The 15,017-nt window shown below is 38.4% G+C and overlaps 2 protein-coding genes across 9 annotated transcripts in view; one reads left to right on the top strand and one right to left on the bottom strand.

Annotated features, from left to right (window-relative positions):
• KIAA1324L (KIAA1324 like) overlaps window positions 1-7,347 on the top strand; it is a 276,854-nt gene extending 269,507 nt beyond the window's left edge. For 4 of the 7 annotated variants that reach the window (XM_031665969.1, XM_031665964.1, XM_031665966.1 and 1 more), the window contains 2 exons: window positions 426-528; window positions 2,614-7,346. In XM_031665969.1, coding sequence (XP_031521829.1) covers window positions 426-528; window positions 2,614-2,812 — 302 coding nt within the window. In that variant the 3' untranslated portion in view covers window positions 2,813-7,346. Of the gene's footprint in view, window positions 1-425; window positions 529-2,613 lie in introns of all 7 variants that reach the window. The other 3 variants (XM_031665967.1, XM_031665970.1, XM_031665965.1) reach the window with 2 other exon arrangements.
• Window positions 1-15,017, bottom strand: part of GRM3 (glutamate metabotropic receptor 3) — a 229,105-nt gene that overhangs the window by 70,295 nt on the left and 143,793 nt on the right. For both annotated transcript variants that reach the window (XM_003896380.5, XM_017956995.3), the window contains one exon: window positions 7,368-8,223. In XM_003896380.5, the coding sequence (XP_003896429.1) occupies window positions 7,368-8,223 (856 nt within the window). The remainder of the gene's footprint in view (window positions 1-7,367; window positions 8,224-15,017) is intronic.

The following is a 15,017-nucleotide window of genomic DNA, read 5'->3' as shown; positions in this document are numbered from 1 at the left end:
TGAAGGCTTACTAAACTCAACTTTAGGATAGACTTCCCATACTCTCATGTTCCATTGGATAATCGTATAATTTTTTAAATTTCTTTAGAGAACATTCCTCTATTTCAGTATGTGATTGCTATCCCAGTGAGTACAGCAATCTGATAGCTTTTCTGACACACTGAAAATACTTCCTTCTGTATATTGGCTTCTCAGTGTCCTGCTCAGGATGAGTAATAACATAAAGGTATACAGAAGTGGAAAAAACATTTGTTTTCAACTTTACTGTGACAAAGTTTCCAGAGATTAGAAACCTCTAGAAGATTATGTTGTTGTTGGGATAATACAAGCTATCTTGAGAGGAACATAGATAAGGTAAACTGATTTTTAAACAGGATTTTAGTTGTTTAAAAAAATACTTAGAATATCTTTTTTCCAATCTCCAGATACCTTTGCAAGTGATATTCCTGTAAATATACCACAGTGTCCAAAAAAGTCTGGAAACAACAAGGAAATAGTATATTTACTATACTTTTTTCTGACTAGCAGGTTGGTACGATCCATTTCTTTCATACTTCATTGGGGATGATTACTTTTTTCTGCCTCACACACAGGATGTTTAAACGATTCATAATAAATTAAGGATTATTAAATATTAAAGACAATAATAATAGCAACTATAATGATAATAGTAAAAATAACAAGCAGTAGCAGCAGCAGCAGAAAGCACAGGCCTAAGTGGAAAATTAGGTTTCCTAGAGGCTCCTGTTCTCCACTGCATGACCTTAAAATGGGAATCATTTCTCAAGCCTCTAAGACACCAAAGCACAGATGCACGGTGCATAAACAAATAAGTGACCACATTAGTGGTGCCCTTTGGGGGTTTAAATCTTATTCTTGTGACCCCAGGAAGCTGACCAGAGAGAAAGGGGAAGAAAGAAGTACAGGATATTTATCTTTATATTTGGGAAATGCTTTTGATCAGCAGAGCTGGAACAAGTTTCTGTGCTTTTGTGGGAACTACAAATGTTCCAGGGGAGGAAGCAAGATCAAGAGCAGTTTGCTCTTTCAGGGACTTCAAAGCCCATTCATCTAAAGATGTGGCCATTACCATTTTGGCTTCCTCACTGTGCCTTGGATGGCCCTGTACTTTTCAAGAGGAGAGACTTGCTGAGTTGGGGCCAGCTAAAACGTTATTCCTTGGAGTGCAGTGTCCCAGAAAATCTGCCCTTACTGGCCTGTGCTCTGTGATTATAGTCCCAACCAGGAGTGATCCTTGTTCCTATTGGATGAATCAGACACAGAGGTGAGTAGGGTGGCAAGGCTGGACTACCCATTTTCTGCCTCTTCTCCTCTTCCAGGTGTAGAGAATCGTAAACATAAGAAGGCGGCTGGACTGTCTCCACCACGCTCTAGGTCTCTGATCTCAGTAGTCTGTCTCTTCACTGGTACCAAAAAAAAAAAAAAAAAAAAAAGGCAACCAACCAACTAACTAAGCCAACCAAGCAAACAAATATAAAAGAAAACTGTCTTAGCTTAGCTGTGCATACTATTCCATCCTGTTATGGTCACCAGACCATCAGTAACAGGGAATTGTCCTCTTCACATATAAGTGAAGCCCTGGGAGTAAGATTTCTTCAGGGATCCTAGATCTTTTCTGGGCATAAGATACATTATAATTTCCCAATCCAAACCAAAGCAGAACAAAAATCCTAGGGCAACAACCTAACATTATAGGCTATAATAATCATGCTTTTATACCTTAGAATTGTTTTTGGTAGTTAAATGCTGGTGTAAGCTCTATGAAGCAGGAAATGCATCTGTCTTATTTACTGTTGGGTCCTCAGGTCCTAGCATGACATCTAAACGTATCCTTGGAATGAATGACTAAATCAGGACCTTGGCAGTTTACTCTGTCACCTATTCGTTATGTGAACTTGGATGAATTTTCTTTTGTGTTACGTTCTAAGTATCTCCATTCTCAAACAGTTTAGCCTAACCCTGAGAATTGCAGAGAGGAATGGCATAAATGTTATTCCTGAGATAATGCCTACGTGACATTGGATGTGTCTTGGGGCACTTCTGGCAGTTATGTTTAGCAAATGGAAGCTCTTTTTTTTTTTTCTTTCAAACTGGGTGTACTCCAGTTACCACATCACTCTGACAGTTGAGTTCACTTTTGTGTGCTTCAGTAAGTGAAGATAATAATGCTGACATCCTGAATTTTCACCTCTGTCAAGTGAGAAGTAGGGACAAGCTCATCTTTGAGGAAGGCCTTTTGTAACTCTATGATTTGATTCTATTCGACTTTCTGGAACTGGTCTCAGAATAAAAAGTGAGAGAGAATGTACTGTACTGTGAACATAATCAAGTGATATCCCATTTCTTTAGATGTTTCACAGACCTCTCTACTTCCTTTTCTTTAACTGTATTGCATAGTTTAAACTTTCTTTTACATCATAAACTCATGAAATTTTACTCAAAGTAAGTTTGAAAATTCACGTGACACCAAACATAATTCTCATTTAAATATTTACTTAAGGATTCTGGATGACATGACTCTTACACATGGAAATAATTTTACTGAACAATTAAACATGATTTGAAACTTTATTTATTTTTAAATATACTAAGGTTTGGAATCCAAGGCTTAGCGTTCAAAGTTTGGCTGTTTGATGAACCACCTTTGCGTCAACTGAAAAAGTGGACCAGGAGCATTAAAGGTATGTTAAAAAGAAATAAGAAAAGGGAACATATTACAAACCTATTGATTATCTTTCATTCTGTCAACAACATTTCTTTAATATTTAGAATGGATCAGAAACTGTGGTAGATGTTTGGGATCAAATACATCAATTTCCAATAGTCCTTGTGCACATACAAAAACATCACTGGGTCAGGTGACATGAATTTCACCTGGCCCCTGTTACTAACCGGCTAACAGTCCTGGCCCCTGTTGCTAACCAGCTGACTGACCTTGGGCAAATCACTTTCAATTCTTGGGATTCATCTGTAAAACAGTGATGGGTCTCTTCCAGCTTTAATGATATTTGGTCACAATTATCTCAAATGAAATGATAGAATATAACTAAAGGAGAGTACTTAGGTAAAAGCAAGTCACTCTAGAAGTTATAACACTTTTCTTTCTTGACATTCATTTGTTAATAAAATTTATACGTTAAAATGTTTCCAAAGCAATCATATTATAAATCAATTGATTGATTGCTTTTTATAATTTCTCACTCCTTTAGTAAACATTTACACAATGTCTGCTCTATGCCAGAAACCATGCTGAGTATTTGAGATCAGAGATGAAATATATGTATTATGCCTTGAAAGATTATTACCACAATCTAGTAATAAAGATAGAGAAGAAAACATAAGTTTGAGTGTTAAGTGCTATTCAAAATCAACAAATATTTACTGAATGCCTATTATGCTTGGGATGCATTGTGAACGAAATTGATAATGATTTCTGTTTTTGTGGAGCTTATATTCTAGTGTGAGGATCAAACAATAAAGAATAAATACGAAAGTAATAGACGATGTAGTATGACGGAAGGGGAAAACGTCATGGGGTAAAAAAACAAAAGGTAGAGCAGGTTACAAGGGAAATAGGGGCATCTGTAGTGGGCGTTGAGGGTAATGCATTGCGCTGTTAAAAATGGCCAGAGTAGGTCTCACTGAGAAGATAACATTTAAATGAAGACTTGAAAGAAGTAGGGAATGGATTAACCACAGAAATATCTGCGGTAGGGGCAATATAGGCAGAGAGAACTGGCAATGGAAAAGCCCTAATGTTGGAAACAAGGGTGGCTGGAGTGACGTGAGAAAGAAAGAGAGTAAAAGGTTAGGAAAGGAGAGCAGTCAGGATAGGTAGGGGCAGAGCAGGGGGGTCGTGCAGGACATTGTAAGGATGTTGACTTTCACTATGAGTGAAACAAGGGAACTCAAGTGGTTTTGGGTAGAGGAAGGACTTCGACTTAGATTTTAATAGGGCATCCTGGCTATTATGCAGATAATAGATTGTCTAGGTTGGAGGTAGGCAACAATAAATCAATTAGGAGGCTATCACAGAAATATAAGCTAGAGATGGTGGTGTGGACCAGGGTGGTAGCAGTTGAGATGATGATAAGTCATCAGATTCTGGATCTATTTTGAAGGTAGCGCCAACAAGAGATTTTGGTGGATTGGATATAAAGTATGAAGGAAGGCAAAATCCCAGATGGATATGGGAATAAGAAGGGGCATTTATCTCAATTTGGGAAGTATAGTAATGATTCCTAAAGGAACTATCAATTAAATTGAATCTCGAAGAGACACAGGAATAACTGAAGATGCCAGATAAGGCAGGTGGGGGTGGAAAGAGAGTCTTCTAGATAAAGAAATAGCATTCACAGGAAGTATGCAGGCAAAAATAGAGGCATGGCATGTTTGGGTCACTGCAAGCAGTGTTAATGGAAGGAAGAGTGAATGTGGAGCATACAGCAGGAAATGAACCTAGAGACCTGGGCAGTGGTTAGCTCCTATGCCAGGAGAGATTACTATTTAGAATAATTTTTAGCAAGGCATAGCTCTAAAAATCTGTTTTTCAAAAGGAATATTTAAATTGGGTTAGCTTCAAATAAGATCCATGTTGACCAATGCTGGAACTACCTAGTGGGAACACATCTGAGTACCAGGAAGTATTTTAATCTATTTTAAAATTCTCAGGAGGCCTAGTTTTTTAATCCTATAATGATGAGAGCTATTGGGGAATTGGCTAAAAGTGTCCCTTGTCAGAAGAATCTTGAAGTAAATATATTGAGTACATGCAAATGGCCAGAAGAATACTTTTTCAGCCTAATTGAACAGATTAACAGATTGTTTAGTGTCTGCTAAGTGTGTAGTATTGTGCCTAGTTTATTGCCACAATATTCAAGTTAGAAAAACAACGATACTGTTTCAGAAAAAAAGTAAAACAAATCTGCTTTTCAATAGCTAGGAAAAAATATTCCATAGTGCATCTCAAGCTTAAAGCAGTAATAATGCATACATACTTATAATCTTTTACCTAGTTCTAAGTTAAAAATATACATATATTTAGCCATATACAGGTTACTGTAAACTGAAATCTGCATTCTATTATTATAGTCAGTTCTTTGACTTATTTTTAAAATGTACTAGTTAGCTAACTTAGCATTGTGGTATCCTCCCTTAGTAATGTATTTTCTTGTCCAATTCTCACTGCTAAGAATATTTACCTTGTGGCTGGTCTAAATTCCCTCTCTTTTATGTGGTTTAAATCTGTTTTTCACCCTCCTACTCTCTTCAGAGATGGAGAATGACTGGTAATGTCTGACAAATTGAGAAGGCTAAAATAGCACTTTGTGGTCAGGTTTGCACAGCCAAACTGAATGGTAGACTTGAAACGAGTAATTGAACAAGATAGACAAAAAGAAGATACTTTTGTTTTGTTTATCCAAATAATGCCCTTATTTCTTTACTTTTCTTTGCCTTTTAAGACCCAAGAAGTCACTGGAATGAAGGAACATGTTTTGGTTACATAAAACACCTTGCAATGGCTTTCTGAATTCTAAGAGTTCCTTTTATTTTAGCTGCTGATGAGTGAATATATTTGTATATTTGCATACTAAAAAGTAAGAAATGAACTAGAATAACAAAGTTAATTAATATATGTGGTCAGTAAAGACAAATAATATCCTGAAGGGTAGTCTGATGGGGAGTATGTGCTGAATTCTTATTCATCTTTAAGTATTAAGTGCATTGCAGATGGCTTTTATGAATACCTGAGAGTTCATTTATTTTTAGAGTAAAGATATTCTTTTTTTACTGACTCCAAGGTCCATTCTCACTTTTTAGAGATGTCAATAGGAACTGACCTGGGATTTGAAGATGAATGCTGATTTATTACTCTATTTATTTATTTACTTATTTATTTGTTATTTCTATATGAAATACACTTATGGGAATACAGGGCACAGAAAAAGTTTAATCTTTACCACTTTTAGCAGTCATTCTAATGATAAGAAGTGGTATCCATCAGATGAATTGGAGGAATTACTGACATGATTGATTTTGATCACTTTTGGCCCTCTCTGGGGAAAGTAAAGAAGTTATGCAACATGCAGGCTGGTAATTTTTTTGTGCTTATTTTCAAGGCTGCCTTGCAGGTAAGAATTATGGAATAGAAGCCAATGGTCATGAGGTCTTTTTTCATTACTACCTGTGCTTTCATAGACCACTTGACTTCTGAGTGACCACTTATAAGGGAGATGTGAGAACTGCCATTTGCACCAATGGTAGTATGAGTTGAGCCTATAAACTTTCACATCTTGGATGATAATTCCATGGAAGCAGACTAGACATTGTGCAGACTGGAGCGATGCGTGAGTGGCATGAGAGGTATTAGTAATTTAGGCTGATGAAAGCATTTTATCACTGTAATTTTTTGGTATCAAAATCTTTGTGCCCCCAAATATTACTTACTATTTTATGATTTGGGATTAAGCTACAGTTCCCAGAACAAGTGCTTTAATAAGCAGATATCCCATGTACCCTAGTAGAGAATGTAGACCTAAAGACTTTGTGCTTTTTACGTAGTAATGTATTCAATGCAATACTAGAGTTAGAGAAATATTTAGACTGTATTTAGAAATAAATAAAGAGGCAGCAAAAGTCACTTTGAATACACCTTTGTATGATGTTCACTATTGTATCAGAATGACTTCCATTAGTCTTCAACCTGCTTATACTCAAGCTTCCAGAAAAAGAGTTTCATTTCATATTTTGAGAAAATCCCCAACTATTAATAATATATAAATGTTTTGGTATAGCAGAAAAAGAAACTGAATGCCTAGAAATTACTGTGGTCTGAGTATCTTTTCTATTTTGTCCCTAATTAGGCTCTGGGAGATCAGTGACTATTTCTCTCTCTCTCTCTCTCTCTCTCTCACCCACTGTGAAAGTTATGAGATTCCTTTGCTCAAATCACCCACAAGGAAGGCTTGGAAGTTCATGTTCCCTAGAGAGTTCCCAATTCTGCTAAAGATTAAATGCCCATATCACACATGCCATAATCCTGCAGCCAACAACAACAAAGAACTCAAATCTAGCCTGGTCCTAATCTAGGGAGCTACCACAGTGGGCTGTCAGACCCACCTGAGGCCCCTTTCGTTGCCATGTCGTTTACCAGCCGAGACGTTCATTCAGAAATGAGTAAGAATATTAGAGAACCATCCTATCGCATCCTGGAATATTTGGTTAACAGTTTGAACCCTTTTTATGGCTCTGAAACAATTATTTCTGAGTTGGGCACAGAGGCATTTGATTCCTATTTGATTTCACCTGTATGCACCTGAGAAGATGTTTAAAGGCTGTTGGCTTACCCGTGAAGTTGATTTTCAGCAAGTAATCCTTGTACAACTTCTTCCCATCCAGGATCTTCATAGCATCACAAAGCTTGGTAGTGTTGGGACAGAGGGTGCGCTGCATTTTGTGCAAAGCGTGGGCCATAGCATACACCGCGTTAACCACGAACATGATCTTGGACTCTTGCTCGTAGTTGCTGCTGTCGATGGCCAGGTGCTTGTCGCAGACGCGCCTGTGGTTGCGCTTGTTCTGGAGGCTGCACTGGAACTTTTGCTCCCAGAAGTCCCGGAACCAGGGATTGCGGTGGTTGTTGTAGGGGTTGAGGCTCTGGAAGTAGCGGTCGAACTGGCGGACAGGCTGCGAGGCCAGCTCCAGGGTGATGGCGCCGTAGGCCACGTGCTCGCTGCCCTTGATGATGCTCTCCTGCGCACCCCAGCCGTCGCTGGCCACCCAGGTGAAGGAGGCGTTGGCGCGGCTGGCAGCGGCAATGAGCTCCCGCGAGTCGTCGCTGCGCATGAAGAGGACCACGACGCGCGCGTTGGGCTTCTGCAGCAGTTCTCGGATCACGCTGTCGTAGGACTTGCGGATGTTGGAGCGGCCCACCTTCTCCGCTGTAGCGATGCAGATGTTGCGCAGGCGGGCTTCCTGCTCGAAGGCCTCGATCCCTGTCTCCCCGTAGTCACCCTCAGAGGCCACTGTGGAAACGTAGGTCCAGTTGAAGAAGCGCAGGATTTCAGCCATGGCTTTGGCCTGGTAGAAGTCGGGGGGCACGGTCCTGGCAAAATAATCATAGCGCGACTTGTCACTGAGTTTGGCGCTGGTGGATGCATAGCTGATCTGAGGGATCTGGAAGAGCCGCAGCAGGTTTGCCACCTGGGGGAGGGAGAAGAAGGACCTTTGTTAGAAACCCAGAGGTAAATGACGACATGAAAATGAATAATAGCATCCACACCTTTTACTGACTCCCTTTTCCCCTCTACTCTAGATGGCTACATTTTTTCTGATAGTTCTCCAGATGAATACCAGATGCTTCCTTGGATTCTGTATTTCGGACACTGGGAAGCAGGTCTCACACAGGTAGTGTGTGCATCAGGAAAGGACAGAGGAGAGAAATGAGAAGGGCACCACACTCTCTTCTATACTCTGTGCTAGACTCTAGACTAGGATAAACCTGTTCAGGGGCTCTAAGGTTGCTTTAAGTTTCTGGGGTCAATGAACTACAGTGAATTGGCCAAACTCGATTTTTGACTGCACTTGTATAGAAAGAGCAAGGGTGTTGTCTAATTCTCACTTCCCCCTCTTTTGCTAAAAACAGCAGTCTCTGAAAGAGTTTAATTTGGAAACTGCATGCCACATGGGCAGTCCAGATTAGACATTTATCATCTAGGTTAAGCAAAAAAAAAAAAAAAAAAAATCAATTATATTTAGTCCACCTCCCAACATTTTAGGCATACACTTTTCTAAACTCCTGAAAATCTTGACCAATATTTTCTTTACTTTCTTTTTCTTTTTAAAATATTTTTCTGCTTGGACTATGTGAAAAGAAATCATACAGAATTATATTCTTATGTCATTTTTGAGTAAACAAATCAAATAAAAAGGTATTGAGGACCTTGTCAAGAACAGACCACCTTACTTCCAAGTATTTAAACCTAAATCTGAATCAAATATTTAAATTTTTTATAATTGACCTATCAACATATTTATTGTTTTTATTTATTGTAGAATAAAAAGGAAAGTGACATTTGTTTATTGAGGAGCATTTTATGCATAGAGTATTTGCAGAGATATATATTTACAAATATCTAAGCAGATTATATGCATACCGAATAATAAGGTTTTAAAAAGAATTTCTCCTGGCTACCTCGTGTAGGAGAGTTCTTTCTCTATACTGACTTAAGTTAAATTATGTAACATACTAAGTGGATTTTAATCAGAAATGACATTGAATATTACAGTATGCTTTATCTACATTGGCATGAATATTAGTACTTTGAAATTTTTCCTTTTGGAGATTGTGGTTTCACGTTTATATTTGACATGTAGGAAGTACAGCTTGAAATAGGCAGCTGTTAGCAAAGAGCACAAGCAATATAAAACAACTGACATCTGAGCCCTGATTAATCATAATTTCATCTGGCAAGAGAAACCAACAGCCAAGTTCATACACAGCTACACAGCATGTTCTTGAATATCTGGCCTGCTATTAAAATCAACACTAGATATAGCCCAGAGCTATCAAAAATATTTCTGTATCTTTTCCAATCCTGCTACCTCTCAACCACAAATAAAACAGCTAGAAATCCAGGGCTTAACACATAATATAATGCAAAATTAAAACCCCAAATCTTTCTTGCATTTAGTATTCTTGAATCCGGGGGAATGGAGGTGAATGGGTGGATGAAGGGGTAAAGGCTAATATATTATTTATTTCTTCCCTTCTCAGGACTAGGAGACTCTGGACAAAATGGCCTATACTGACTTATTTAGGCATAGGGATATTGCTTCACTCAACCTGATTGAAGTGGCAGGTGTCACCAAACAGGTACTGTCATTACTTCTCGAATGAGTGCCTGGCTTCCACTGGATTTATGTACCACTATGGAAGGCTTGGTAATAGGAGCGCTGTCTGTGCAATAGCTTGACTTTGTTAAGAGGTTTCTGGCTAGCACTGGAGAGGCCATCTCTTCTTGATACAATAATTTTCTCATCATCAAGTTATATTAATCAGGACCTGAATCCCTCAGGGAGACAGAGAATGAAAGGACCTAAAAAATATCTGGACATTATTTTCTGGCAGCGAAGAATCACAGTGAAACGATCCTAAACTGCTGAAATTTCCTCTCCCATAGGGGTAGGAGTAATGAGAAGCTGCTAAAAAATAAAAAAAAAAAAAGTTCTTGTTTTTCAATGATAGGCTTCATGTCTAACTCTCCAGGATGTATGAGAATAATTTACAATCAAGGCAGGCTTTGCAAGAGAACGAACTAGCCATAAAATAACAGCAATGTGGAAAAGATTCTCTGCATTGGAAAGGGGCACGATGAGCTGTAGCTTTGGGGAAGGCTGTGGGCTAGAATAAAACAACTATTGCCCGCATTTTAAGAATAATTTTATGTTCTTCTGTGCGTGTGTGTTTAATGAGGATACCACAATCGACTCTAGAAAAAGGAGGCACAGGCCGGGCGCGGTAGCTCAAGCCTGTAATCCCAGCACATTGGGAGGCCGAGATGGGCGGATTACGAGGTCAGGAGATCGAGACTATCCTGGCTAACACGGTGAAACCCCGTCTCTACTAAAAAAAAAAAAATACAAAAAGCTAGCCGGGCGAGGTGGCGGGCGCCTGTAGTCTCAGCTACTGGGGAGGCTGAGGCAGGAGAATGGCGTAAACCCGGGAGGCGGAGCTTGCAGTGAGCTGAGATCCGGCCACTGCACTCTAGCCTGGGTGACAGAGTGAGATTCCGTCTAAAATTAAAAAAAAAAACAAAAAAACCCCCAAAAACCGCACATTTAGTGAGTTGAAACATGAGATTGGAACACAATAAGTATTATCTGAATTGTATCACCTATATTGAATAGCATGGGGTGATAATATAGTCAAACTTCTGATATTCAGAGTTACATTAGAAACACATGTTATACAAATGAATGATGGAGTGAAGTGTTGAAGTAATTTTATCACAGTGAGCTGCTCCTTATAAAATTAGTTTATTTAGATTATAAGGGTTAAAATGCTTAAAAGTAAATACCATGAGAGGCAGTAGGTTATAAGTCTCTCTCCTTTCTCTTTCTCATCCACCCCAGCCTTATCTGTACAGAAGAATGTTACTTTGGTTTATTCATTTAAAAAATGTGTTTATTCTGTTGTAAAGTCAGGTACCAATGTACTGGGTATGTACACACACACACACACACACACAAACATATTTTGTTCTTTTGATAGTCACAATAACTTTATGGTGGATATTATTTCTATTTTAGATATGCAAAAACAGTTCTGCTAGGTGAAGAAACTTGCTCATAGTCATATGGTTAGAATGTGTGGGTGAAATCAAGGTGTAAAACCAGGTGTTTTGACTTCAAGTACTATGGCTATCCCCTGACAGCTTCCTCTCTACCTTCTACTGTGTGACTATAAACCTGAGCCTTCAAATACAGAAAGGCATCCAGGTAGAAAGAATAAGAGGAACAGAAGCAATATTATGGTATACACCATAGACTACCTAGTTGCTGTTAGCAGGAACTTTCTTTTTAATACAAATTTAAAACTAGGGTTGGGGAATATCCAGGTAGTTGTTAACTGAGTTCCTGTCTCATTTGTCTAAAGCTTGGTTCTGGTATATTCTTGACTTACTTTACTGGCCATATGGTTTCTCTGAGAAAGCATAAAGAAATAAAGGAACTCCTACACTGGACATCATTTTGAATGATAAAAGAAAAAATGTTTTAGAATGGAGAAGTAATGTAAAATTTTGGAAGAAAGTTACCCAATTATGTTATTATTAGATAGAGTGGAGGAAGGAAAAACAGGATGTAGTTATATATGCTTTGGAAAAAAATACTTTAAAAGAGATATGCTTCACATAAATTAAGACTCTAAAATGGAATACAGGAGGACTTAAAAAATAATTCCTACAATACAGAATAGTCTCAACAAGAAAGAGAAGATGAAGACTCTAAAGAATCCCCTGGGTACTAGGCTACGTTTTTAGGGATTTTGGTGTTAGAACTAGCAACACAGAATGGGTGCTGTCTGTATGTAGGTTGGGGGTGTCCCCATATACAACATAAAAGATTGACATCAGCCTGTAAAAATAAGGGACACTAAAGCACAGAATGTGAAAATGCATCAACGTGATTTTTGTCATTGCTATTGTTTTGATTTGAAATTATGTTTCAGGAGAAGATGTGGCAGGAAGATATAGAATCATCAGATGGGAAAGTTGGTTCTATATGAATAAAAGAAAGATGCTGCTCCATCCCTCTTGCTTTCTCATTCTCTCCATTGGGAATGGTTTCTAACATGGAAATGGTAGCACAGATAATGTGAAAATGTTACCACACTCAAAATTAGGAGAGAATACAAAAAAAAAAAAACAAACACCACACACAAACCCATAATCAGATGGATGGAGTTTGTCCACAGTAATGAATTCTGGAAGAAATTGCAGATTACATTTTGAAATCACTATCAATAATCCTTGAAAAACACATAATGGGAGGACTCCCAGAGGGTGAAAGGGGAGGAGGAAGGACAAATTTGGGATATATAAATCATGAAAAAATATAAATAAATAAGCATGATGTGCTTTGGCAATCTTCTAGAACAAAGTTTGCTAACAGAGAGCATGGAAACACTTAGAACTGAATGAGGAAAGTACTAGGAATCAGCATGGGTTTAATAAGAGTATATTTTATGAGGGGGCCATCTTTTCAACATTATATAAGGAAGAGTTGCAGCCTGGAGGACCATGACTTCAGTAAGTTATTGGTGACATTACTTGGACTCTTGTGGAAAAGAGAAAGTGATAGGAGTTGGATAATACAGTTAAATATACTCAAAGACAGCAGCTTGGAAGAAAGTCTTATATTTCTTCCAAGTCTTTATATAAGTCTTATATAAAGTCGTATTTCTTATATTCATAGTGGCCAAATAAAATTTAATTTGTATGAATGCCATTGAAAAAAATATAAATAAGCAATAAGATCATTACATTGTAGAGATGAAAGAAACCGTGAAGATGATCTAAACCTTTTGTTTTATATGTGAGGAAACAGAAGCGCACAGGGTAAAGTATGGATAAAGCTGAAACTCAGAAAGTTTACATAACTTATCAAGTGAACACAGTAAGTGATAAAGCCAGGCTTCATGACATCATTCCTTTGCTCTAATTGTGATGTTTCTGCATTCGTTTATTCAAGAAGTGCTTATTGTCTGATAGGCACTTTTGATGTATCACTGAAAGTTACATTTCAGTGGATAGTATTAATGGCTGACATTTAGTGCTTCCAGTATGCCAAGAACTGTTGTAAGAGTTTCCATATATTTGCTCATTTAATCCTCCTAACCACCCACTGAGAATAGATGTTGTTATTATCATCACCATTTTTAGGGTAAGGAAGCAAAGAAGCTAAGTATTTTGGCCAAACCACAAAGCTAATAAATATTAGAGTTAGCTGTAGAGTACTCAGCTTGAATCCTTGGCCAGTGCTTTATGCATTCTTCTATAACACATGCTACTGTATTTAGCAACAGTGATGATAAATGGGCCAAAGACTGGGAATCCAGGCATGAAAATTATCCTTTGGGATTCTGCATAGATGCCAGCCTATACCTACAGTATTCTGAACTGAACCTGCTGGTGCTTCCTGGGGTCTCAGAGCTGTCATACCTCTTTCATTTAATACACCATAGGAACGCGAAGGACAGCAGACTTATATCACTGGTGCTTAAACTTGGATGCATGCTGAAATCACCAAAACAGCTTAAAAAATATTGATGTCAGGGCCCTGTACCCAGAGATTTTGATTTCATTAGTCAAAGATGTGGCCTGAGCATCAATATTTAAAACATCTTCTCAGGTGACTCTAATAGGCAGCCAAGTTTGAGAACCAATGACTTAGATCAGTAGTTCTCAAACTGTGTTTTACAGACTTCAAGAAAGTCCTTTCAGGGAGTCCATAATTTATTTTCATAATGATATGAAAATAAAAATTTTCATAATAACATGGAAGCACTAGATTTCTTTTTGACTATGTTGACATTTGTACTGATGGCGCAAAACCAATGGTGGATAAAAGCGCTGGTGCCAGGCCGGGCGCGGTGGCTCAAGCCTGTAATCCCAGCACTTTGGGAGGCCGAGATGGGCTGATCACGCAGGTCAGGAGATCAGACCATCCTGGCTAACACGGGTGAAACCTTCGGCTCTACTAAAAAGACAGAAAACTAGCCGGGCGTAGGTGGCGGGCGCCTGTAGTCCCAGCTGCCTCGGGAGGCTGAGGCAGAGAATGGCGTGAACCCGGGAGGCGGAGCTTGCAGGAGCTTGATCCAGCCACTGCACTCCAGGCCTACGGCAGAGCCAGGACCCTACCAAACAAACAAACAAACAAACAACAAACAAAAGCGCTGGTGCCTTAGCATGAAGTAAGGCTGCAATGCCAATTTTACAGGAATATTGTATTTTTCACTGCCACACACAGTAAAAAAATCAGTTTTGTTGAAAAATTCCCTCAGTGAAGCAGTAAGAGATATTAATTTTATTAAACTTTGAACCTTGAGTATGTATCATTTACATATGCTGGGTGATGAAATAAGAAGTATGTAAAGTACTGCTGCAATAATGAAGGCTGCCTTGTCTTGGGAAAAGCACTTACGCAATTGTTTCTATGCTAGAGCTAAACCAGCATAGACTTTTTTTTCTCTTTCTCTTTTTTTTGGGGGGACAGTATTTTTTACTTGAAAGTGTGATGGCCAGAAAAATTATGGTTGTTTAAACTTGGGTATTTGGCAGATATTTCCTCAAAAATGAACAAAGTAAGACTCTCCCTTTTAGGAAACAACTAGGACAATTTTCCTTGTTTGTTGCCACAACAAAATTTCATCTTATAAGTGAAAATTAAAAGTTGCATCTGCCACTGTGAGCTTGGCTGCTTCCTCATACTTAAAA

The sequence above is a fragment of the Papio anubis genome, chromosome 4 (assembly GCF_008728515.1).
Source record: "Papio anubis isolate 15944 chromosome 4, Panubis1.0, whole genome shotgun sequence".
NCBI classification, from domain to species: Eukaryota; Metazoa; Chordata; class Mammalia; order Primates; family Cercopithecidae; genus Papio; species Papio anubis.
The sequence above is the reverse complement of the archived record's forward strand: the minus strand, read 5'-3'. Positions and strand labels throughout refer to the sequence as shown.